This window comes from Pelophylax lessonae, assembly GCF_965119305.1.
Source record: "Pelophylax lessonae genome assembly, chromosome: 8".
Classification (NCBI taxonomy): Eukaryota; Metazoa; Chordata; class Amphibia; order Anura; family Ranidae; genus Pelophylax; species Pelophylax lessonae.
Window position 1 is genome coordinate 60,864,067 of NC_138775.1, and position 24,366 is coordinate 60,888,432.

Below are 24,366 nucleotides of genomic sequence, written 5' to 3' on the forward strand. Positions count from 1 at the left end.
GGAAAGTATGGCGATATTCCCTATAAGACAGCTGTCATCAGAACGGGTTTACCCAGAGGAAGTTTTACCATTAACTCCTATTCATGGATTTGCCATCAGTTTCCTTCTTGGTGACAACAATAATATGAACCAATGACAGGGTAAAATCCCCCATTGGGGACACATTCAGCATTAAAAAAACAGACAGATGTTCTAGCACTTCTGAATTATATTGCAAACCAAAATCCGAAACTAAAATATATTAATTTCACTGCAGTTTCTTAACCCACACTTTATAAACACGCAAATTAAATCAGATGCTAACTCAATTCGTTGTCAAACTCTGTTATCAATTATTCATCACACTTCAGAATGTAATAAAATATTCATTAATTCTTACTGTAGTAATAAAAAATATTGGTTTAGATGGGTCAGAAGAGATGAGAAAGATGCGATAAAGATTTAACTCTTTAGGGCCTATTTATTAAAGCATATGCATAACCAAAACATTAATTTTCTTTCTAGTTTTATATAGAGTAGGGATGGATCAAACTCCTGTCAGTTTATTTTCTGCTCTCTGCCTTGTTATGTTCTCTTTTAAAGCCAGCAATGTCCTTAGGCCTTCTTCAAACAGGCAGTTAATATGGGCATTTCTGATGCATTTTTATGCTACCCTCAAACTAATAAGGCAGCCAGAGGGGATTGTATACACTATTTAACTCGGCTTGTCTAGTTAATAGGTGGCACGCCTGTTAAAGTCAATAGGTTTGCTTCTCGGAAAGGCCTGATATCGCATGTGAACTCTGTACTATTATCTTTCATGTAAGATAATGCTTCACTGAAGTGCAGGTCTCATTGGGTCACGGATATTGGAGATATTGATGGTGACCAATGGGATATGACCCTAGAACCGATTCCTACGTATCTATATCAGCCTCCCACAAGCTCTCACAACTCTTTATCCTAAATAAAGCTTATTGGACACCTGATAGACTGTACACATGGTGCCGGAGAGATTCCCCCCAATGCCCGAAGTGTAAGGGTCCATTCACACTAGCGCGACTTGTCAGGCAACTTGGTCGCCTGACAAGTCGCGGTCGGTCGCTCGCCATTGAATAGTACAGGACCCGTTCTAATAGCAACGACACAAGTCGCTCCGACTTAGAAAAAAGGTCCTGTACTACTTTGGGGCGACCTGGAGGCGACTTGCATTGACTTCAATTATATGAAGTCCCTGCAAGTCGCGCCGAGGTCGCGGTGCACGACTTCACAGGTCGCCCCAGCAAGTCGTGTTGCGGCAGTGTGAATGGACTCTAAAATGCATCAGAGTGATTTTAAACACATGATATGGTGCTGCCCAAAACGTAAACATTACTGGCCGAAGTTTTGCAACTTATTTCTGATCTAGCTGAAGTACCTATACCTTCAACTCCACTGGTGTGCCTGCTAGGTGCGATTGATGTTGAAATGTATTCAAAGAGTATCTATATTATGATAAGTAAGCTATTGCACTTAGCCGGAAAGCTCAATGCCCGACACTAGATAGCATCCACCGTGCCCATCAAAAAACAATGGATCGCTTAGGTCAACTCCCTCCTACTCAGGGAACAACTGGCTTATCGCCACAGAAATTCTACGCCAAAGTTTACCTCATTTGGCAGAATTGGTTAGACAATCCTAGTCTTGCCCCACCGCAGTAAGTGATAGATAGGATTCTACGACTCCAATCCAGCAAGAGTCACAGGGTTTTGTTCTGTGCTCGTTTTCCTTGCATTCAATAGTAAAAAATGTATATATAATTTTCCTGGCATAAAATGTTTTACAACGAACGCTGGTTACACTATTTCCATGTTATATATTTCTGTTTACGAACAAAAACGTAATTTTCTTTATATCTGTTATGTATGATGTGACTGTCTACTATCTGACTCTTGTGTACGATATGTGCTTTGTATCTTTTTATGCTGGCCATACACTAGCTGAAATATCAGGCAAACGAATTTTCTAAAAATGAAAAATCGGCCGTGAGAGCAGACGATCGTGACATAATGACCGAATTTCGAACGATAAATCAATCAATGGACATAAATGAATCAGTTTTTCGTTCAGTTTATCACATATGCCTAGTGCAAACAGGTTGCCCGAGAAACACATTGACCTTTCAATTTATCATTTGGCCGGCAGATTTTGAAAACTGTTCTTTCGATTTTTCGCCTCCGAAAAGTTAAAAATGATTTTCTATTTGTGCCAATTCACTAGATGAAAAATGAAAGATCGGACCAGCTGGCCATACATTACACAATTTTCTTACAATTTTCTGTACAATTTTCTTTAGATTTACCTTCAACTATGTAGTACAAAAGCCTGCCTAATTGGATACAATTAAAAGTGTTGTTTAGTGTTGACCTCATATTATATGGTTTATGGTAAATCTAACAGAAAACTGTACAAGAAAATTGAACATGTATGGCCAGCCTTAAATGCGTTTTTGGATGTACAGACACTTTGTGAAATTAATAAAAAGTTTGGATCAAAAAAAAAACAAAAAAACAGGAGTCAAATGCTTGGCTCCCTGGTGCACCGTGTTAGTTCCATGCAGAATTGCCGTTTGGAAAAAAAAAACAGACAATCAGGAGGCTGCAGTATTGCCTCCTGAATGCCTGGAAGCCACTTTTTTACTGCCCTCTGAAACACGATCCAATGTCCAGAGACTGCTGCCAACTGTGAACTTAGTGAATCTAGAAATGTTCTAATCATTTACAGCAGACAGACTGTCACTTACATGTTCTGTAAAATTCATTATGAGGAATGCGAACATCGACAAGTCCCTGCAGCACCTAGGAATAAAAATGTTTAAAATGGATTAAATATTAAAGACATGTTACTATTTAAATATAGAAATAATTAAGTACAGACTGGTTTCATAGCTTTTCTCTGCAGTGTCTTCTCATTCAACACTGGGGCTATAAATATATCAGACAGACACCCCCATAGCACGTCCTTGTGGTTGAGCTATGGCCTCCCATTAAAATATGCACAACAGCACAGTATGTGTATCTGCACTTACAGTTTTCTCTCAGTCCCCTGGAAGGACCCACAAATACCTGTTGTGACTACCCGTGAAGTCACCAAATGCAGCTTTCTGTGACAGTGTGGCAACAATGCTGCACTCCTCCTGAAATCAGAGCAGAGTTGCCACTCTCATGTTGGCTATGCTGGCTTGGACTACAGAGGGATGAAATATTTTTTGTAGGGGCATGAATATAGTTTTCCATAGCATTTTTTACTACTGAATCATGAGTCTGCAGCTTGTCAATCAGCATCTTCCAGCACCTAGTCCTGCTTATTACTTTGTGATTTGACAGTGCTGCCTAGGTAGCTGAACCCTCCCACTGTGAGCTGCAGTGTCTGGGAGGGGAAGCATGTGAGACACAAATGAATGAGGATTTGGCTTAGTTAGGAAAGGTAAAGGAAGCTTTATGTTTAAGTGGAAGCTTGCGAATCACATAGTTACTGGATTTGGTGTTTCCTGAATCCTACAGGAGCCTTAAATTGTACTTTAAAGTGATTGTAAAGGAAAAAACTGTATTAAAAAAAAAAAAAAAAAACATGTTATAGTTACCTGCTCTGTGCAAAACCACAGCCCCGACCCTCCTCTTCTTGAGTCCCCTACCTTCCCTCTGTCTTATTATTCTAAATAGGAAACCTTCATTTGGTTTGCAAATATTAAAGATTCTAACTAGCAGCAAGAATAAGTCCTTACATTTACTTCCATTTAAAGAGCACCTGTCATTTCAGATCAATCATGGCAGCGCCTGTTAGCAGGCATGCACTCACCTGCTGCCGCCACGTCCCTCACCTTGTTGTGTCACTCCTGCATCACCAGCTGTCCAATTAAAGGGAATGGGACTGTCAGTGACGCGAGTCAACAGAGGGTCAGAGGAGTAGCTGCTGCGGAACAGAGATGACAGTTGCCCTTTAAAGATTATGATTTATATTGAGTTGATTTAAATCAAGCCCTTTTACTAGTGATCTCATGATTTAAATAGACTTGATAAAAATGAAACCCTCCCTGCCTTCATGCATAGAATGCATAAAGGTAAAAAATCTTCAGCCTTTACAATCACTTTAAGTATGTGGAATTTCCTGTTTCCAGTCTTCAAAGCAAAAATAGGCAACAATCTGTAATGAAGTTCACTAAATCATTGCAATAATTACAGTAGATTTATTTATTGTTTCTCAAAAGGGTTTCACTTTAAAGTGGGTCTGCAGTCAAAAATGTAAGATTTGCAATTTTATAGCAAAAGCACAGAAATCTGAAATCTCTACCTTTTCCTTTAATCCCTACTGCAAAATAATGCTCTGCCTAGGCACTGCTAGATGTACAGCCTCATTGTTGTAGATACTGTATGTGAGAGTATATAAAGAATATCCTAACACTAACATTTACAACAAAATGTTGTTTTTGATGTGGAGGTTGTTTTGGGCAGCGCAACACTAACATTTACAATTCACCTGCCTCTAATGACTGATCTTGTAATGATACTTGAATTCCGATTGGTGATGTCACTACTGCTCCCTCATTGTTTATTTGATGGCCTGCTGGAGAGGAAGCTGTACCTGAGGATCTGCAGAGCAAGGATCTCCCGGCTTCCTTTATTCTGCTGATCTGTGCTTTCTCCACCTTTCCTGCTGTTTCTTGATCATTCCCCTATCCCTACCAGTCATCAGATCAAAGTCATCAAGACAGCAGGAAACAAAGCCCTGTTCCACTGCCAACGGCCACCTCCACAAGAAACAAAGAAAGGTAAGTCAGCCCTAGGAAAAAGATGATCTTTTTCATGCATACTTTCCACAGTATAAACCCTCTCACAGATTAGGATTTGTGGCAAAATTGGATTAAGGATTAGGTAAAGGTTTAAAACTTTGACAATAAGTGAGGCTAGGTTGATGATTGGAGATTATAGGTCACAATGCAGTTTGGGGTGAAATCACTTGCACCATAAGCATCAGTTCTATATATATATATATATATATATATATATATATATATATATATATATATATTTGTGCAAAGATTTAACATGACTGAAATGTTTGTGTGGATTGCCAATGCTTCCCTGCCAAAACAACCGTATCTATAATCAAAGTACCACATACGATAACTACCAACCCCTTCATTAATTTATTTTCGATGTACTTCCCATGTACTGTCTAACCCAGTGATTCTAAACCACCAGGCCATAGGGGTGCCCCACTGCTGAGCCAAGACCTTCTTTCTCTCAGGCCTCCAGCCAGCTTCAGATCCCTTAACCTCCCACAGTGCTTCTAAGCTTCCATAGTGTCCCCTAACCTCCCATAGTTGCCCACAGTGCCCCCAGGCCCACTGAGAGCCCTCCGCCTTCACAGTGCCCACCCAACCTCCCACAGTGCCACCCAGTCTCCCACAGTGCTCCCCAGCCTGCTGTAGAGCCTCCAGCCCTCCATAGTGCCCCAAAGCTCTAACAGTTTCCCACAGTGCTCCCCAGCTTCCTCTAAAAACCTCATACCCATCAGGTCACCATATCTGCAGAAGAGTCCCCTAACCCACTCCAGGACCCCCATCCCCTCCACAGTAACTCCCAGCTTCAACCCAAGCCTTCTAGAATTTCAACATGTTTATTATTCTGGTACATTTTTGTGTGAGTATAAACTTCATTTTTTACTGTTGGGCTTTGGACAGTATGTGATGAATTTACTGGGTCCTGGACCCAAAAAGGTTAAAGTGGCATTTCAGTCAAACTCTAAATATCTACCCTGTAATTGGAAAGATGTCTATGCTTACCTATTCTGAAGCCGCCCTGGTCCAGTCACATGACTGGCTTACAGCGCCAACTTCAGTGTAGAGGCAGCAACAATGGCTGCAGAGCCTGGAACATGACGTCATCTATAGGGTTTCTACGGGGCAGCTGTTTCGGGTGTCCCTCCTCTACACTAAAGCCAGAAGCAGGTCATGCAACCGGACCGGAGCATATTCAGAATAAGTAAGCATCTCTTTTTTTTTTTTTTTTTTTTTTTTTTTTTTTACAGGGTATATAAAATAATCTTTGAATGGGAGTGGGAGTAGATTTAGGCTCAGTTAGTGTATGATTGGAATTCCACTTTAGGACCACTGGTCTAATCTAACTGGTTTAACCTTCTATAATGAAACTCCTGGCGTCTGTTGCAGGGGATGTAGTTTATAACATTTTATGTTTGCCAGGAAGGTCTTCTTTAGGGGTGAAATACCTAAGTGGTGTTATCTGAAAGTCTGTCTCTTCTAAATATTTGATACAAGGCATTTCATAGGTAGCGTTGGAGTAAAAACAGTGAAATAACTCTGTAATTGCTGGAACGCTAGTCTTCAAACAAAATCCTTCCCCTTTATTTCACTCTCTGTACATCTGATATCATCTTCCTATAATTGGTGGATAGATCTAACACACTTGGCACAGCAATACATCTTATTATCCTGTGATCTTTACAATTTCTCAGCTGGATTTATTTAATGGAAATATTCTTTTTATCTCACAACAATTAAGGTTATTTTCTGAGGGCTACAGATAATGTAATTGGGGTTTCATGCTTTAAAAAATGTACATATTTGGTACTAAATGCCAATTAGGACCAGGTTCTATTGCTAATTAAAAGGGAACTTTTTTTTTTGCTATTGGTATAAAATCTTTATTTTGCAAACACTAACTATGGTATCAAGACCAAGCAGATAATTCACAGAGCATAATGGGGCTTCTAAAGTGAGAGCACAGCCTGCAAACAGCTTCTCTGATGGAAACTCCATAAGGCCCCATTTAAGCAGAGCAGGAGGGAGGGAGCTGTAGAAGGGGTTTGTGTGTATAAATTGGAAGCTGAGCAATTCAGCTCTGTAACAGGCTTTTTGCAGCAGAGCAGCTAAGAACAGACAGATAGATGTGAAAATAAAGTGATGAGTGATGTAACATCATATGAATATACAGTATATACATATTTATATGCAATCATTTTATACTTACTTGAATAAAAAAAGATATATACACACGTTAATTTTAATATAATGACAGGAGTATCCGTTTGTGTTCATTAACCACCTCCTTCCCAAGCCTACGTATGCTGACACTTCCCTCCTACATGTAAAAACCTACTTTTTTTTTTGCTAGAAAATTACTTAGATCCCCCAAACATTATATATATATTTTTAGCAGATATATATATATTAGTAATATAAATGGAATTAAAAAAAGTAAATACATAAATGTATATATATATATATATATATATATATATATATATATATATATATATAGTTTATTTATTTAATTCCATTTATATTACTAATATACAGTGCCTTGCGAAAGTATTCGGCCCCCTTGAACTTTGCGACGTTTTGCCACATTTCAGGCTTCAAACATAAAGATATAAAACTGTAATTTTTTGTGAAGAATCAACAACAAGTGGGACACAATCATGAAGTGGAACGAAATTTATTGGATATTTCAAACTTTTTTAACAAATAAAAAACTGAAAAATTGGGCGTGCAAAATTATTCAGCCCCTTTACTTTCAGTGCAGCAAACTCTCTCCAGAAGTTCAGTGAGGATCTCTGAATGATCCAATGTTGACCTAAATGACTAATGATGATAAATAGAATCCACCTGTGTGTAATCAAGTCTCCGTATAAATGCACCTGCACTGTGATAGTCTCAGAGGTCCGTTTAAAGTGCAGAAAGCATCATGAAGAACAAGGAACACGCCAGGCAGGTCCGAGATACTGTTGTGGAGAAGTTTAAAGCCGGATTTGGATACAAAAAGATATCCCAAGCTTTAAACATCCCAAGGAGCACTGTGCAAGCGATAATATTGAAATGAAAGGAGTATCAGACCACTGCAAATCTACGAAGACCTGGCCGTCCCTCTAAACTTTCAGCTCATACAAGGAGAAGACTGATCAGAGATGCAGCCAAGAGTCCCATGATCACTCTGGATGAACTGCAGAGATCTACAGCTGAGGTGGGAGACTCTGTCCATAGGACAACAATCAGTCGTATACTGCACAAATCTGGCCTTTATTTTAATATTTTATTTTAATATTTATTATTATTTATTATTATATTATTTATTATTTATTTATTTATTTTATTTTAATATTTTATTTTAATTTTAATCTATATTTTAAATACAAACCCTGACCAAAGATCTTCAAACTCTTTATAAAAATTACAATACACTGCATGACATGAACACCAGAACCTGTATTGATCAAAAAAGGAAAGAACTGAATGACATACTCTCTGAAAATGCCGAGAAATCCCTTAAATACACTAGATCCAAATTCCTTTTGTATGGAAATTCTTCTTCCACAATGCTTGCCAGAAAATTAAATCAATCTGTCAGACCACCACATGTATATAAGCTAAACACGTCTTCAGGCTTGACTACCTCCCATCCCAAGGAAGTCATGGATATTTTTGAAAAGTTTTATTCAAACCTTTTATCCCCTCCATCTTCATTAGCCCCACTAGACTCCCAGAAATGGCTAGATGAAATTCCAATACCCTCTATATCGGAATCGGACTATGAACGATTAAATGCCCCGATCACGGACACTGAAGTTGAACTGGTCATTAAATCTCTCCGCAATTCCTCAGCCCCGGGACCAGATGGATTTTCTGCCATCTACTTTAAAACTTTCTCTCAAACTCTTGCCCCTAAACTTTCTCAGTTATTCAATCACATATTAAAAGGCCACGAGTTCCCTGAAGAGATGTCTTTTGCTAATATGGTATTACTTCCAAAACCCAATAAAGATCTTTCCAGTCCCCAGAATTTCAGGCCAATCTCAATTATTAACAACGATCTAAAACTATTTAGTAAAATTCTTGCAGCCAGACTATCAACTATAATCCACAAGCTCATCTCCACCTTCCAATCAGGCTTTATTCCAAATCGCCAAATTACGGATAATATTAGATTGGCCTGTAACGTCATACAAGATGCTAACCTACACAAAAAACAATTATTACTATTGGGTCTTGACATTCACAAGGCCTTTGACAGTGTTTCCTGGGATTACCTTAAACATCTCCTCCCCAGATTTGGACTCACAGGCGAGTTTCTAAATGGTTTCATGGCCCTTTATAAAAACCCCAAAACCAGGATTAGAATGACAGGTTGTAATTCCAACTTCTTCCCGCTAGGCAGGGGCACTAGACAGGGATGTCCCCTATCCCCCCTGCTATTTGCCCTGGCCATTGAACCTCTCTCTATAGCTATCAGAAGACATGATGGGGTGAGGGGATATGAGAAGGGCGGAGAATCATATAAATTAAGCCTTTATGCAGACGATGCTATACTTTTTATTCCGGATCCTTTGCGCTCGCTACCAAATTTGTTGACAATTTTGGAGAAGTTCGCAGGAGTATCGGGTCTAACTATTAATATGTCAAAATCTATTGCGTTACCAATTAACTTTCCTCCACAAGACATCCTAAACCTAAAAGATGTATTTCCCTTTGTGTGGGCTTCCGAATCCATCCCCTATCTTGGGATACAGTTATGCAAAGAATATAAATCATTATTCCAATCCAACTTCCCTCCCTTAATGACCAAGATTCGTAGTCTACTACAAATATGGTCCTCTTATCATCTGTCCTTTTTGGGGAAGATAACAGCAGTTAAGATGACCATCCTTCCTAAAATGTTATATCTTTTTCGAGCTCTACCTATAAGTCTCACCAAACGGTTCATCTCCAAACTTCAATCACTTGTCAATAAATTTATTTGGGGTAACAAAAAATCCAGATATGCCGCTAACATTCTTTATCGACACCAACGATCGGGGGGTTTGGGTCTCCCTCAGATTTGGCCATATTACATAAGTTGTAGGCTCTCCCAGCTTGGATACTGGCACACTCAACCTACGATCTCTCCATGGGTTTCGTTTGAGGCACAATCTATTGCTCCATTTCATCTAGCCGGTCTGCTATGGGACCCAACAATCCCTATACGTGGAATTTCTACCCGTAATTCCGTGGTTTCAGACTCCCTTAAAGTTTGGAGATCTGCAAATAAGCATAGTTCTTTAACATCCACTCCTCAATTGGGTGCTTCATTCTTGGGGGACCCCAGATTCAAGGAAGCATTTCATTCTCCTCACCAATTTACGTGGTGGTCTAAAAACAAACTGACCACGTTATTTGACCTTTTTGATGGAGGAATCATGTACTCATTTGAGCATTTGACAGAACACAAGAATGTTCCTTCATCTGAAAAATTAAACTACGATTTAATCAAGAGTTACTTCACCTCCTATCATGCTCAGCCATCTGGAACTCCCCTCAGTTCCTTTGAGCGAATATGCCTGGAAAACCCCCTGGGGGGAGGCCACATCTCTACCTTATACTCCACCCTAAATCCGCATGATACTGAGACTAAACTGAAATACATGACGGATTGGGAATTGGAGTTGTGGGAAACCATTACGGCTAGGGATTGGCAAAACATGTGGTCGAACCTACGCGGCTCGACAAGATCACTGGGAGTTAGGGAGACAGCCGTGAAACTCTTTACTAGATGGTATTATACACCTGAAAAACTGAATAGAATTTATCCAGAGATCTCCTCGAACTGTTTTAGAGGATGCAATGATACAGGTTCGTTTAAACACATATTCTGGGACTGTCCTAAAATACAAGACACATGGTCGGAAATATTCCACGCATGCGCGAAAATTACAGGTAAAAACCTTACACTCACTCCATCACAATGTCTATTGTTTCAGGGCATCCCAGACGTATCCAAACCATTAACCCGTCTGATACATACGCTATGTGTCGCAATGTTATGGTCTATAACTAAACAATGGAAAGAACCCAATGTACCATATGCTCTGGTTAATCACAGAATAGAAGATATTAAATCTATGGAAGCATACCATCATTCTATTACAAATTCCAAAAACACATGGGATCAAAAATGGAACCCCTGGTTCATTTATAAATGCTCCATACTCATTTAATATGGGATACGCTCCTGGCTTCCCTATGTGCTGGAAGGATGGTCTCTTTTGCCACACTAATGGTTGACCGGACAGGGCGTCCCCTCTTGAGGCAGACGGGAGGCCCACCATAAGTCCTACTGATCCTGTATATATCTACACTATCCCAGATATAAAGTCGTTTTCTGTTACTTTTTTTAGAAGTATTAGCTCTATCACACATGTTTTCACATGGCTTAACAGGTAAAATCCTACCTTATCTCTACCTGTCAGACTTGAAATGCCTTCTTTATGATGATGTTAACATATTCTTAACTTTACACTCTTAAGTTGGTTACTGTTTATATCTCTCATTATTATAGACATGAGATGTTCATACGGCTCTTGTAATACTGATATTTTATCATTGACAATGCATATATATTTTTGTATTCATTTACATTCAATAAACGTTTATAATCAAAAAAATCTGGCCTTTATGGAAGAGTGGCAAGAAGAAAGCCATTTCTTAAAGATATCCATAAAAAGTGTCCTTTAAAGTTTGCCACAAGCCACCTGGGAGACACACCAAACATGTGGAAGAAGGTGCTCTGGTCAGATGAAACCAAAATCAAACTTTTTGGCAACAATGCAAAACGTTATGTTTGGCGTAAAAGCAACACAGCTCATTACCCTGAACACACCATCCCCACTGTCAAACATGGTGGTGGCAGCATCATGGTTTGGGCCTGCTTTTATTCAGCAGGGACAGGGAAGATGGTTAAAATTGATGGGAAGATGGATGGAGCCAAATACAGGACCATTCTGGAAGAAAACCTGATGGAGTCTGCAAAAGACCTGAGACTGGGACGGAGATTTGTCTTCCAACAAGACAATGATCCAAAACATAAAGCAAAATCTACAATGGAATGGTTCACAAATAAACATATCCAGGTGTTAGAATGGCCAAGTCAAAGTCCAGACCTGAATCCAATCGAGAATATGTGGAAAGAACTGAAAACTGCTGTTCACAAACGCTCTCCATCCAACCTCACTGAGCTCGAGCTGTTTTGCAAGGAGGAATGGGCAAATATTTCAGTCTCTCGATGTGCAAAACTGATAGAGACATACCCCAAGCGACTTAAAGCTGTAATCGCAGCAAAAGGTGGTGCTACAAAGTATTAACTTAAGGGGGCTTTTTATTTGTTAAAAAAGTGTGACATATCCAATAAATTTCGTTCCACTTCATGATTGTGTCATACTTGTTGTTGATTCTTCACAAAAAATGACAGTTTTATATCTTTATGTTTGAAGCCTGAAATGTGGCAAAAGGTAAAAAAGTTCAAGGGGGCCGAATACTTTCGCAAGGCACTGTATGTATATATATATATATATATATATATATAGTTCTCCTGATTATATATTTATATATATATATATATATATATATATTTGTCAATTCCCAGGAGATTTCAGGCTTGGATGTCAAAGGCAGTCCAACACCATATTAGATAATAATTTCATTCTTTTACCTGGTTTTTCCATATTTTTGTCCAACATTGTACTTTGGGGACAGGGGGTAAGGAGGGTGTACGGTGATAGTTCACCTCATTTTTTTTTTCCATAAGGGTGAACTAACACTTTAAATAAGGCATTATGGCAGAGAGGTTTCACTGACATATTAGAAAAGCGTGGCAAAAAAAATATCACTTTTCAGTGGAATGGTCCTTTATATGTACAGGTGTATTGTCTATCTTTCCTATAGGATTTTGCATACAAGAAAGTTCCAAATAAGGAAATGACCAGATTTCCTAGTTACAGTGGGCCTCCTTTCTATTTAGATAGACCAAAGGTCGTTATTACGGCTGAGGCACTAGCTGAAACCCCCCAGCCGTACACATGGTTTTCACTGTCAGTCCCCGCTACCCACCGCCATCTGTGCAGACAAGGCTGAAAATAGCTCAGATTATGCTGTATTATGAAATGCACATTAGCTTGGGATACCCATAATAAGAGAGAGATTTTATCAGCAGCAGATCTGAGATAAATGTCATGTGGACAAATCTACCAAACAACAGAGTTTCCTGGGCTGCCAGGATAAAAAGAATTATGCTTAAAAAACTCTATCCACAGGGCGTCCTGATGGGTCTCATTTATCAAAGTGCCTGTAATGTTTGCAGAGCAACTAATCAGATTCAAACCAGGAAAAGGGCATTTGTAGAGTGAATGGTTCAATCCAATTACTGTCTCTGGGGCAATAGATAAAGTTCTTGTTGCAGAATCTATAGGGGGGAATTCAAAAAGAGAGACATCCTTTTGAATTCTGATGTGCTTCCACTCAACAAATGTTGGAGCAGACGACAAATTGATGTACTTGTTGTAAACAACTTTTCCTGTCCAGGGGCAGACTGACAACTCATGGGGCCCCCAGGTTTAAACATGGCCGCCACGCGAAAGCCATCTTTATGATGCAACTTTAATGTGGCAGGGCTGCGTGGTGGGGCACCAAGCTTAGTGACATGCAAAGTGGCAGGAGACTTAAAGCTTTTGAGCCAATAAAATGTACCAGGAGCCTCTCATGGGAAGTACCCCCTAACAGCATCAGGGGCCCTGGGCAACGTAATGCACTGGGGCCCCTACCAAGGAGATGCTGGCCTACGGTGTGCACAGCGCGCTGCGGCACACAGTGGGTGTGAGTAAATTATGCTGCCTATTGAGTGTGGCTTTTTAATCTAATTAGCAATGTTAGTTTAATTTTTTTAAAACCTTTTTTTAAATGTATTTTTTCTTTTAATGTTCAATTAGTTTTATTATAATATTATTTTACATTATTTTCACAATGTTGTTTTTTTTTTTGGGGGGTGGGGGTCGGGGCTTTGGTGAGGTATCAGGGGTCAAATTAGGCCCCTGAAGTCTAATTTTTGATACATCCCCAGTACCTTTCTCTGTCGCCTTAGCTGCACTGCAGATGAATGCATAGGAGACAGAGGCTCCTGCCCATTCATTAACTGAAGCATAGTAAACACAAATATACCTGCAGCTGCTGCTGGCGGTAGAGGAAAGGAAGGAGTACTCTGGAGGTTATTACCTACAGAATCCTCCTTACATCCTCCAGAGTGCCCTTAGTGATTCCAGAGTGCCCCCTTACATCCTCCAAGGTGTCCCCTTAGTAATACTAAGGGGGGTACTCTGGAGTAAATAAGGGGGCACTCTAGAAGCACTAAGGGGCACTCTGGAAGTACTAAGTTAGTACCTCTAGCGTGTCCCCTTACAGCCTCCTGTAGAGTACCCCTTTGTTTTCATAGTTTGTTAGAACATTTTGCAAGCAGGTAATTTTTCTCCTTCACTGATGTGCGGGAATGAAGCTGCACTGATGGGCACTGGTAGGTGGCATGGATTAGCAGCACTAGTGGACACTGTTGGGACTGATTATCAGTGTAGATGTCTCTTTTACTTAAGCCGGTTATCAACTCTCCTCTCCTCTTCTGATGCTGTCAGTGTGAGGAAAGAAATTCCAATAACTGCCTTCTGATTACATCGTGATTGGACACAGCTGATCACGTTGTAATGAGCCGCTGATTACTAGCCGGCTCTTTACCTCAATCTGTGATCAGCAATGTCTGGAGGACACTGAGGTCACAGAGCGTGGCGGGCGCGATCATGGGAGAATGTCATATGACACCCTCCCAGAACTGTCCTTTTGTGCTGTAGCTGTCATTCGGCTATAGTGCGGTCAGCAAGTGGTTAAATACCTCCCGGTCTGGTCACAACTCATTTGTGGCTGGTCATAAAACACTTAAGAATAAAAATCTTTGTCTGTGATTCTAAACTGTGCATGCGCAGTCTGGAGCCAGCCAATCAGTGGACTGCCAAGCTTGGTCTCTACTTGTGTGGTGGGGGTGTGTGAATTGAAGCCACATCCCACTGTCTGATCTGAGGCTGAGCCCAGCAGTTCTCCAATCAGCTGGCTTCAGACTGCGCATGCACAGTTCAGAATCACAGAGTATTTTTTTTTTTCCAAAGTGTTTTTACCGCTAGCCATTTGTGAGTTGTGGTCAACCAGGCCGGTAAGGGAGCTGCTCGCTTCCCCTTTGTCTTGCCCACAGAAATCGCAGTTGCAGCAGGGCCAGAAATTGTGATGACAGGACAGGCTACTACTGAGCAAGACAGGTGCTCCTAATGTACCCCCTCTTCTATTGTGGTGTTTGAGGGAGCTCAGGGAGATTCACAGCACCAGGCACAGAACGCAGGGACAGGAGGTGTGCTGCCTGTAAGGCTAAAAAGCAGCCAGTGCAGTGACCTCTGTTATCAAGACCGAGAAGAGGAGGGGGAGAGCACGGGAAGGGGAAGAGGAGGGGGAGAGCACGGGAAGGGGAAGAGGAGGGGGAGAGCACATGAAGGGAAAGAGGAGGGGGAGAGCACGGGAAGGGGAAGAGGAGGGGGGAGAGCACGGGAAGGGGAAGAGGAGGGGGGAGAGCACAGGAAGGGAAAGAGGAGGGGGAGAGCACGGGAAGGGGAAGAGGAGGGGGAGAGCACGGAAGGGGAAGAGGAGGGGGAGAGCACGGGAAGGGGAAAGGGAGGGGGAGAGCACGGGAAGGGGAAAGGGAGGGGGAGAGCACGGGAAGGGGAAAGGGAGGGGGAGAGCACGGGAAGGGGAAAGGGAGGGGGAGAGCACGGGAAGGGGAAGAGGAGGGGGAGAGCACGGGAAGGGGAAGAGGAGGGGGAGAGCACGGGAAGGATCAGAGGTGCACCGTGCAGTGGCTGAAAGACCAGCAGAGAAGGTAGCTGTCTAGAGCGGACTTCACCTCCATCATCAATCACATGGAGAGGAGGGGGAGAGCGGGAAGGGTCACAGAGGCATCTGTGCTGTGGCTGCAGGGCTAGAAGAGACAGTGACAAGCTGGATCAGTGTCGGAGCTGTGTGTGTACTCGCAGCTCTCCAACTTGTGGTCCCAAAACAGTGCGGGACGGAGAGCAGAGTCAGCAGTGTGCAGCTGCCTGGGAAACCTGCAGATCAGGCAAGCAGAGCTCTTTCTCCAAGTGTGCGAACCAGATGTTTGGCAACACCGTCAGGGGCGGGCCCCCTACTGGACCTGGGCCCTTGAACAGCGCCCGATATGCTCCTGTCCTAAAATTACATACCCATTTCACTGCACACTGCGAGCTTCTGACATGTGCACTAGAAGGTAAAGCAAGTCAGATAAAGACCGCTTCATTTCCTGGCTGGAGGACATCCAGCATCATCTAGCCTTTTCTCCTCCAGCCTGCCTGTCATTGGCCCACCCCTTACATTCGTTGAATTTCAAGTTTTTCAATCAAGTAGAATCAGTATTACATGTGGGCATGAGCACAGCTTTCTGTTTTCAGGAAGCTATGTCTGCATCCTGCCAGCCACTCCCACTAGCCATGATCTGCCTGCATTGCACAGAGATACACAGAGACCATAATGGGTTTAAAATGATGTAATGAAAATATAAATGTTTTTATTTAGCATGTTGATTGGGGAAAAAGAGGTTTATAAAAAGGAAAAAACAATCAGATTAAACTTCAGCTTTAAATATTTTATTTAATAGCCACAAAATATAAATGCACTCTGTGTGCCCCAAATGCTTTTGAAAACCCAGGTATTACCTTTTAAAGTAGTAGTGTCATCACCACTGTACTGTACATGTGCAGAGAGAAGAACTGTGAAAGGGACCCAGTAGGTTAGATCATTTGTATTTAGACAATATTTGCTTATCAGAGTTGGGACTGTTTAGAGTGAAAATCTGTCTCGTCTACAATAACTATGAATTTGCAAATCTGTCTCAGATGGTTTCCTTGGGGGGGGGGGTCTGCAAATACACAATAAAATTATTGCACAGATTTTGCTAAACGAGAGGCAGCCTGATCTGTATCTAAAGCTGGATACACACTATACAATTTTCATTACATTTTTTCCTTAGATTAAAGCCCCGTACACACGATAAGAAATTTGGCTGGGAAAATTCGTCCGACGACCGATCTGCCGATTTTCGGATTGTTAGTATGGTGCTTTCGACAGCCGACTCTGACAAAATCCTGGTGTGCAGGCATTGAAATTTTTGTCCTCCATCAAAACAACGTCCGATTTTCGTCTCATTAGTACAGATTTCGATGGGGAAAAATCTTATGAGCAAGACTAGGCATGCTCAGAGAGAAAGAACACATACAAAGCAATCCAACACATGACATCACTTCTGAAGTAGAATTCTGTCGTACGGGAAAATTAGTGTGCAGTCTAGAGCACATTCCAACCAACAGACACCACTCTGGAAAAAAGACGGACGACCGGTCGGCGGAAATTCATTGCGTGTGTACAAGGCTTTAGGCTTGGCTGCGTGTGGCTGCAGGTGCGGGAATTGCTGTGATTCCTGCACCCGCAACCATCCGCAGTGAAAACACACTGCTCTGAGAAAATGCGAGGGGCTGCCATTCATGCACTCCCACACATGTGAAATCGCAGTGCGTGTCCAGGAACCACAGGGAAATCTAAGGGTCAAAGGGACCATGCGATTTCCCTGCAGGCCGCGTTTTCAAAAAGGTGCATGCATCTTTTTCAGCTGGAAATGCAGACATAGCAGCCCGTTTAAAAATGAATGGGCTGTCGTGCCCGCAGAAATGCACAGATGTGTACTTAGGGTTAATGTGTCGCTAATGACTAAACGCTAACATCTGCGCGAAATCCTTCTACCTCTTTGTTCCTTGCTCTATCTGTCAACCACTTGTCATATGAGGCTTCAATAAAAGGATTTTTGGAAGTGCAGCCGTCAGTAATCATTTCCTTATGTTAAGGTTTCACTAATTTGCTCAATAAATGTCCCCCAGTTCTGTGTAGTCACCACTTACCTGCTGTGGAATCTTAAAGCGGACATACGAGCAGAGTTTCATCATCTGCTCCATTTCTTCTGCAGTGGATGGAACAAGGGGGATTCTTGGATTTTCTTCTCCAGATTCTTTTATGTCATGTAGCTGTTTCACAAATATGCTGTCAGTCGGATACTGTAAACCTAAACGTTGAGGAGGAAAAGACAAATAAAAGAAGGCTTGTGAATGGAAAAAAAAAAAAAAAAAGACAACGGTGAATACGTTTTTCTAACGTTCACAGTTAATGTTTCAAGACATGTTTATAAAGTTGACAATACACATTACAATCTAATGCCAGCTTAAGCTGGCTAAACAGGGATCAAGATTGGGCTGGTTCAGCAGGAACCAAATAAATTTTGATACATGTATGGCAGTTCTCGTTCATGAGAATTTGTTCTATTAATCGATTTTTCATGAAAAATCTCAGATAAAGGGCTGCAGCACTAATCAGTGTATTCAAAGGCACAGTGGGGAGAATTATTCCATCCACCTTGAGTGTGTGGATGGAGAAATCAGGTCAGCTTTTTTAGTTCAGCAAGCTGGCTGAACAAAATAAAACTGATTTTTGTTTGGCCAGCTTAAGATAGCCATCTATTTCATCAGGTTTGATCAGCACCAACTCCCAGAGATTTAGTACAAAAGAAAAGTATATACAATGATAGAAAAATAGCCTAGGCTATATACAGTGCTTGCCGCAAAAAAACAATTATCTTAATGTATGTGAACAATGTTGAAAACGTATCTTTACAGTATAAGGGAAAATACAAATCAATTGAACATATGAAAATTAATAAAAAGTTCCAAGAAATTGATAAATAGATAAATAAGTCTTTTCCGGTGGTGAACAATATATGTGAATAAAATAAATGTAAAATTCAATAAATAAAGTCTTATCAAGTGGTGATCCGGTGCAAAGTGCTTTGTGCTCTATAAATAAAAGTTTGTGACTTTCGTGACGTGGATTCCTCTTTTCCTGTGGCTTGTGGTAGAAATAAATGACTTACCAGAATTATTGGGTCCTATGTGCTATATAGCACTAGGACCTACAGCGCTTGGAGGCCGTTCAGGCCAGATTGGGGATCCCCTTTGTGGATGATCCTGGTGGGATGCAGGTTAGGCTCCTCCTTACCCGATCTCGATCCTCAGAATATGGGGTTAAAAGAAAGGCTCCAGATAATGTATTATCATTTTAAAAGTTTATTCATCAAATATTTATAAAAATCGGACCGAAGAAAGACTCAAACTCCAAGTTTGCAGGCAAAGAAACCACTTACAAACACCTCCTAGCAGAGTGGCGAGTGGAGTGTTCCGGTTTGTGTTCCACGTGGTGCGTAGTGTGCTGACGTGCGTTCCATAACCTTGACGCGTTTCGTCACTTCCTGTGATGTTTTCAAAAGGTAGCATAGTAGCTTTCTACATGAGTCTTTCTTCGCTCCGATTTTTATGAATATTTGATGAATAAACTTTTAAAACGATAATACATTTATTTTATTCACATATATTGATCACCACCGGAAAATACTTATTTATCCATTTATCAATTTCTTGGAACTTTTTATTAATTTTCATATGTTCAATTGATTTGTATTTTCACTTATACTGCAAAGATAATTTTTCAACATTGTTCACATACATTAAGATAATTGTTTTTTTGCGGCAAGCGCTGTATATAACCTAGGCTATTTTTCTATCATCCATTTTAAATCTACAGCTGCTGCCACACAATATATAGTTTATATTTATATCTCACTAATTACACACATATTTTTATACTTTTATCTTATATTTAATCAAAACCTTTTCCGAGGCGCGAGGAGATACACTAGTATAGTGTTATCTTTTTTTCTATATTCAAAGTATATACAATACTGAATTTTTTTTTGTTAAAAGTGCATTATTATGACTAATATTGGCTCAGTTGGGGGTTAAGGAAGAAGTAGGGCCAAAGCTCTTCTGGCCAAATTTTTTTTCTAGGTTACAGGAGTGCACTTTGTTCTGCACTCTGGTGACCTGTATTTAGCCGACAGGTGGCTAAAGTTTTCTGTTGGCTGATATCATCAGCCAATCCAGACTCTGGAGAGATCCCGACTTTAATGTTGGGATCCACCCAGATGCCCGAATCGGCAGCTGGCTCAGTTGCCCAGCGAGACGCTGCGAGTCCGAGCCAGCCGCTTCCGCTCCCTCCACAGCTCAGCTCTCCAGTGAGCGCTGGAGGGGCAGAGCAGAGAGCCGGTGACTGACTGTCATCGGCTCTCTGCTCATTAAAGACCGAGACCCGAGCAATCAGTCCTTGATTGCTTGGTTCTCAGTCTTAGAGGCGGTGGGAAACAGATGCAGCATCAGACCGATACATGCTTCCACCTGAGTATGTATGTTTATTTTTTTAATACCCATACTTCTCTTATAAGACGATAAGAGACAGAGTCACTTAAAGAGTCACTTAAAGTACAGAATTACATACCTACTTTAAGAAATCACTGTACTTTGGGATGGCCCCTTTTGTTTAAACTTAGCCTCTATGGTATTCACTGCCACTGCAGGTATTCGACATTGGGTTGAATACCTGTTTCTCCGCAAGCTGTGATTCTTCCTGCCAACTCCTATATCCAGTAGTGACATATAAACCAGCAGAAAATCCACATCATGTAGTTGGGGAGCAGGTCTTTCACACACCTGGAACAGGCAGCGTTTTAACAAATGGGCCACCAGAAAGGTAGGTATTGTGACCCTTGTTTTAGCAGGTATATAATTCTATACAAGTAGTCCTGTGCTGAAGAGTCACTTTAAAGCCTTTAATCATTTATTATCTTTAAACCAAATTTACAGGTAGATATAAAATCAAATTTTGCATTCATTAAAAAATTGCTAAAGCTGAACTTAAGCCAGCTTACAAAAACTCAATATTTCCTCTTCTCAGTCCACCCCTCACGCTCATAAGCATTCTGTAGCTCATTTTTAAATATAAAGGTTCTAACACACATCAAGGTCTTGTTCACATGGGCGTATTTAAGCATACACCCATGTGAGGGTCATGTTTGCCCACACGGGATGCACAGGTGTCCTGTGCAACTGTGTGCAGGCATTCCTATTAACGTCTATTGGTACACAGCATGTGCACGGACAAGGCTACTGCTACCAATTTGACATCAGTGCCGGTGCGTGTCCCTGAAATCACACTGTCTGCATTCGGGGACATGCACCTGTACCCACATGGATGTCGATTTGGGAGCAGCAATGTCTGTGCAGCCTCTTACACCGAGTAAACTTTTTCTGTTATTGTTGTTAACATGTGCCTATAAAAGCATAGGGAGACTACCACTGAGACAATAGCCTCTAGGTCATAAATCTAAAATTCCAACTGATACCTTACATAATGAAAACATGATTAAGGGTAACACTAACACATCAATGAAAAGAAAAATTGCTTCAACCCAGAGGAGGTAAAGATGTAATTATTGTAACTTACCTGCAGGACAAATTAGAGTCAAACTGCAGATGTCTTTTGGATACTGAGCAGCGTATACCCCGGCCACAGACCCACCCATCGATGTACCAACAAGATGGAAAGGCCTCTTGTTCAGGTTTATGCTCTCAACAAACTGTCAAGGAAAAAAAATGCGTTCTCTTAAATCTGGCACATTAGCTATATGCAAAGCAGCTTTGCTGGAAGCTTTCTGGGGGAGACTCCTACACCACAAAGCAACGTAATTGTAAGTAGCAGCAGTTGAACAACATGGATGATGCTCTGCTTATTATAAAAGCCAGACAAGTGGTAGGGATAAAAACAGGGAGAAGCCAACCACAGAACAGAGCGGGAAGAGATAGAAGGTAAAATAAGAACTGATCACTAGCCAGGAGGAAGAAACAAGAGCTTATTATAGACTGAAGGCTAAAGAGAGGAGGCAGAACAGAAGCGGACATTGGCCTAGGAGGAAAAGAGAGTCTGAGTGGGAGCTTATTGTGGATCCAAGGAAAGAGAGAGAAGGTAGAGTGGGAGCTTGGCATGGACTGGGTAAAAGAGAGAAGAGGCAAAGTATTAATATTATACAGGAGTTGTATAGTGCCAACAGTTTGCGCAGCACTTTACAACATGAGGGCAGACAGTGCAGTTACAATACAATTTAATACAGGGGGAAATCAGAGGGCCCTGCTCATTAGAGCTTACAATCTAGGAGTAGGAGCTTATTATAGACTGAGAGAGAGGAGGTAGAGAAGGAACCTATCATGGATTAGGTAAAAACAGAGGAGGCGGAGTGAGAGCTAAGCATGGATTGCAAGGAAAGAGAGGAGGCAGCAAGGGGGTTACCCATAGATCAACGAAGAGAGAAGGTAGAGCAATAGTTGATAATGGACTGGGATTTAAAAGAAGAGGAAGAACTGCAGTTGATCTCTGAGCTAGGAAAAAGATGGAATACAGAGTGGGAGCTGATCATAGACCAGGAAAGGGGGGCAGGAGGTAAAGTGGGAGCTGAGAAAGGACTAGGGGGAAAAAGAGAGAGGTTGTAAAGTGGAAGCTGATAATGAATTTTCTGATAAAATCAGAGTTGTGGCTGATCGGGGCTTAAGGGAGGAAGGAGGTGGAAGAACTGGAGCCAAACTTGGACTGGGGAAAACAAAGGAGGCAGACTGGGAGCTGATCATGGACTGGCAGGAACAGAAAGAAGGCAAAGTGAAAGCTGATCATGAATTTTCTGAGAAAATCAGAGGAATCAGAGTTGCGGCTGATCATGGCTTTAGGGAGGAAGAAGGAGGAGGTGGAAGAACTGGAGTCAAACTTGGACTGGAGGAAAACAAAGGAGACGGACTGCAAGCTGATCATGGACTGGCAGGAACAGAAAGAAGGCAAAGTGGGAGCTGATCATGAATTTTCTGAGAAAATCAGTGGAATCAGAGTTGCGCCTGATCATGGCTTTAGGGAGGAAGAAGGAGGAGGTGCAAGAACTGGAGCCAAACTTGGACTGGGGGAAAACAAAGGAGGCAAACTTTGAGCTGATCATTGACTGGCAGAAAGAAGGCAAAGTGGGAGCTGATCAATGAATCAATGAAAGGAAAATAGACAGAATGGGAGCTGATCATGGACCAAGGGGAAGAGAGACAGAGAAGGCAGATTGGGAGTTGAATATGGATCAGAGAAGAGAGAAGATAGAGTAGCAACTGATCATTATTCAGGGGAAAGAGAGAGGAAGCAGTGTAGGAGTTCATAATGAACAAAGGAGGAAGGCAGAATGGCTACTGATCATGGACCAGGGGATGAGAGAGAAGGCAGAGTGTTTGTTTGTCATTGATTAGGAGATAAAGAGAGAAGGCAGAGCAGGAGCTGATCAAAGCTCTTAAATGTATGTTATGTACACATAAAAGGTGCATTAAAAACAATCCGGCAAAGCGGAATAACCCATGAAGATTTTGGAAGCATTCCCAGGGGTACACATCCTATCGACCAACAAAAACTAATTTAAAGTGCACCTGTCAGCTTTACCAAAGTTGACCATAGCCATTATAGTGTGGTCAGCTGTATGAGCACCACCTAAAAGCCAAAGTTTTTATTTTATTTTTGAAAATCAAGGTGCATGACATTCATCCTTAAAATCTTTTTCTACGAACTACAGAGGGTGGTGCTCCGAACCAGAAAACGATTGGCCTGCTGTTCTGAGTGATCAGATTATGGGTTTTTAACAAAATATGAATCCTGGAAATTAAATGGATTTCGTAAGCATGGTAACCAGATGGGCAAAATGATTGCCAAAAAATAAAATTAAAAAATAATAGATTCATGAGGATGTGTTTTGGTAAACTCGTCACAACTTTGCCTGAGCTTTTTGATTCCTTCTATTAAGTGAAAGATGAAGCAGATGGAATGTAATCATCTTAGACGCAGCATGACAGGGAAGATTTTAATCTGGAAAGAATTAGGGAACAGTGGCAGATCTGTAGAAGAGAATGTGACATGTGTTTATCAGCAAGAGCAATTTATCAGAGTGCTGTTAATGTGATTTTGCTGTGCGTCCTCACATCAGATTTATGGAACAGTTACGTAGTTGTGTTGAAGCAGGCTTCAAGGTTGAGCAGAGCTTAGGGGCTCGCTGGTCCTCATTTTTTAAATATTATCTCAGATGCTAATATTTTAGAAAACCACAAACTAATTCAAGGCTGTGAGCAATTCTATCTCTAAAGGGGAGAATTCTGGCCTATAAATAAGAGCCAAGCAATGGGCGTGATGATCTTCACATGAATCCTTCATAGTGAATCTTACATAAACTGAAGTATATTTTTGGGTATGTTGCACATTTTAAGCCTAAATTTGCATGTCTTAAAGAGGAGCCCATGCCTTACATTTTAGTTTTGGACAGACTGGAAAAGGACTACAATCTTTGCCAGGCTTTTACCGCTATCACTGTCTTCTTTCAAGTTAAAGTGGTTGTAAACCCCTACATATGAGGTGTGTCTAAGAAGTTCGGTGAATGGTCCGATATCTCAATTGCAACATGGGCCAGGGCATCCGAATGCACATGGCTATCC

General features: G+C 41.3%; 1 protein-coding gene across 2 annotated transcripts in view; it reads right to left on the reverse strand.

The window, feature by feature from the left end:
- ABHD6 (abhydrolase domain containing 6, acylglycerol lipase) overlaps nt 1–24,366 on the reverse strand; it is a 69,845-nt gene that overhangs the window by 5,143 nt on the left and 40,336 nt on the right. For both annotated transcript variants that reach the window (XM_082265569.1, XM_082265570.1), the window contains exons 5-7: nt 21,317–21,449; nt 17,833–17,993; nt 2,762–2,816 (exon numbers count right to left, since the gene is read on the reverse strand). In XM_082265569.1, the coding sequence (XP_082121695.1) occupies nt 2,762–2,816; nt 17,833–17,993; nt 21,317–21,449 (349 nt within the window). The remainder of the gene's footprint in view (nt 1–2,761; nt 2,817–17,832; nt 17,994–21,316; nt 21,450–24,366) is intronic.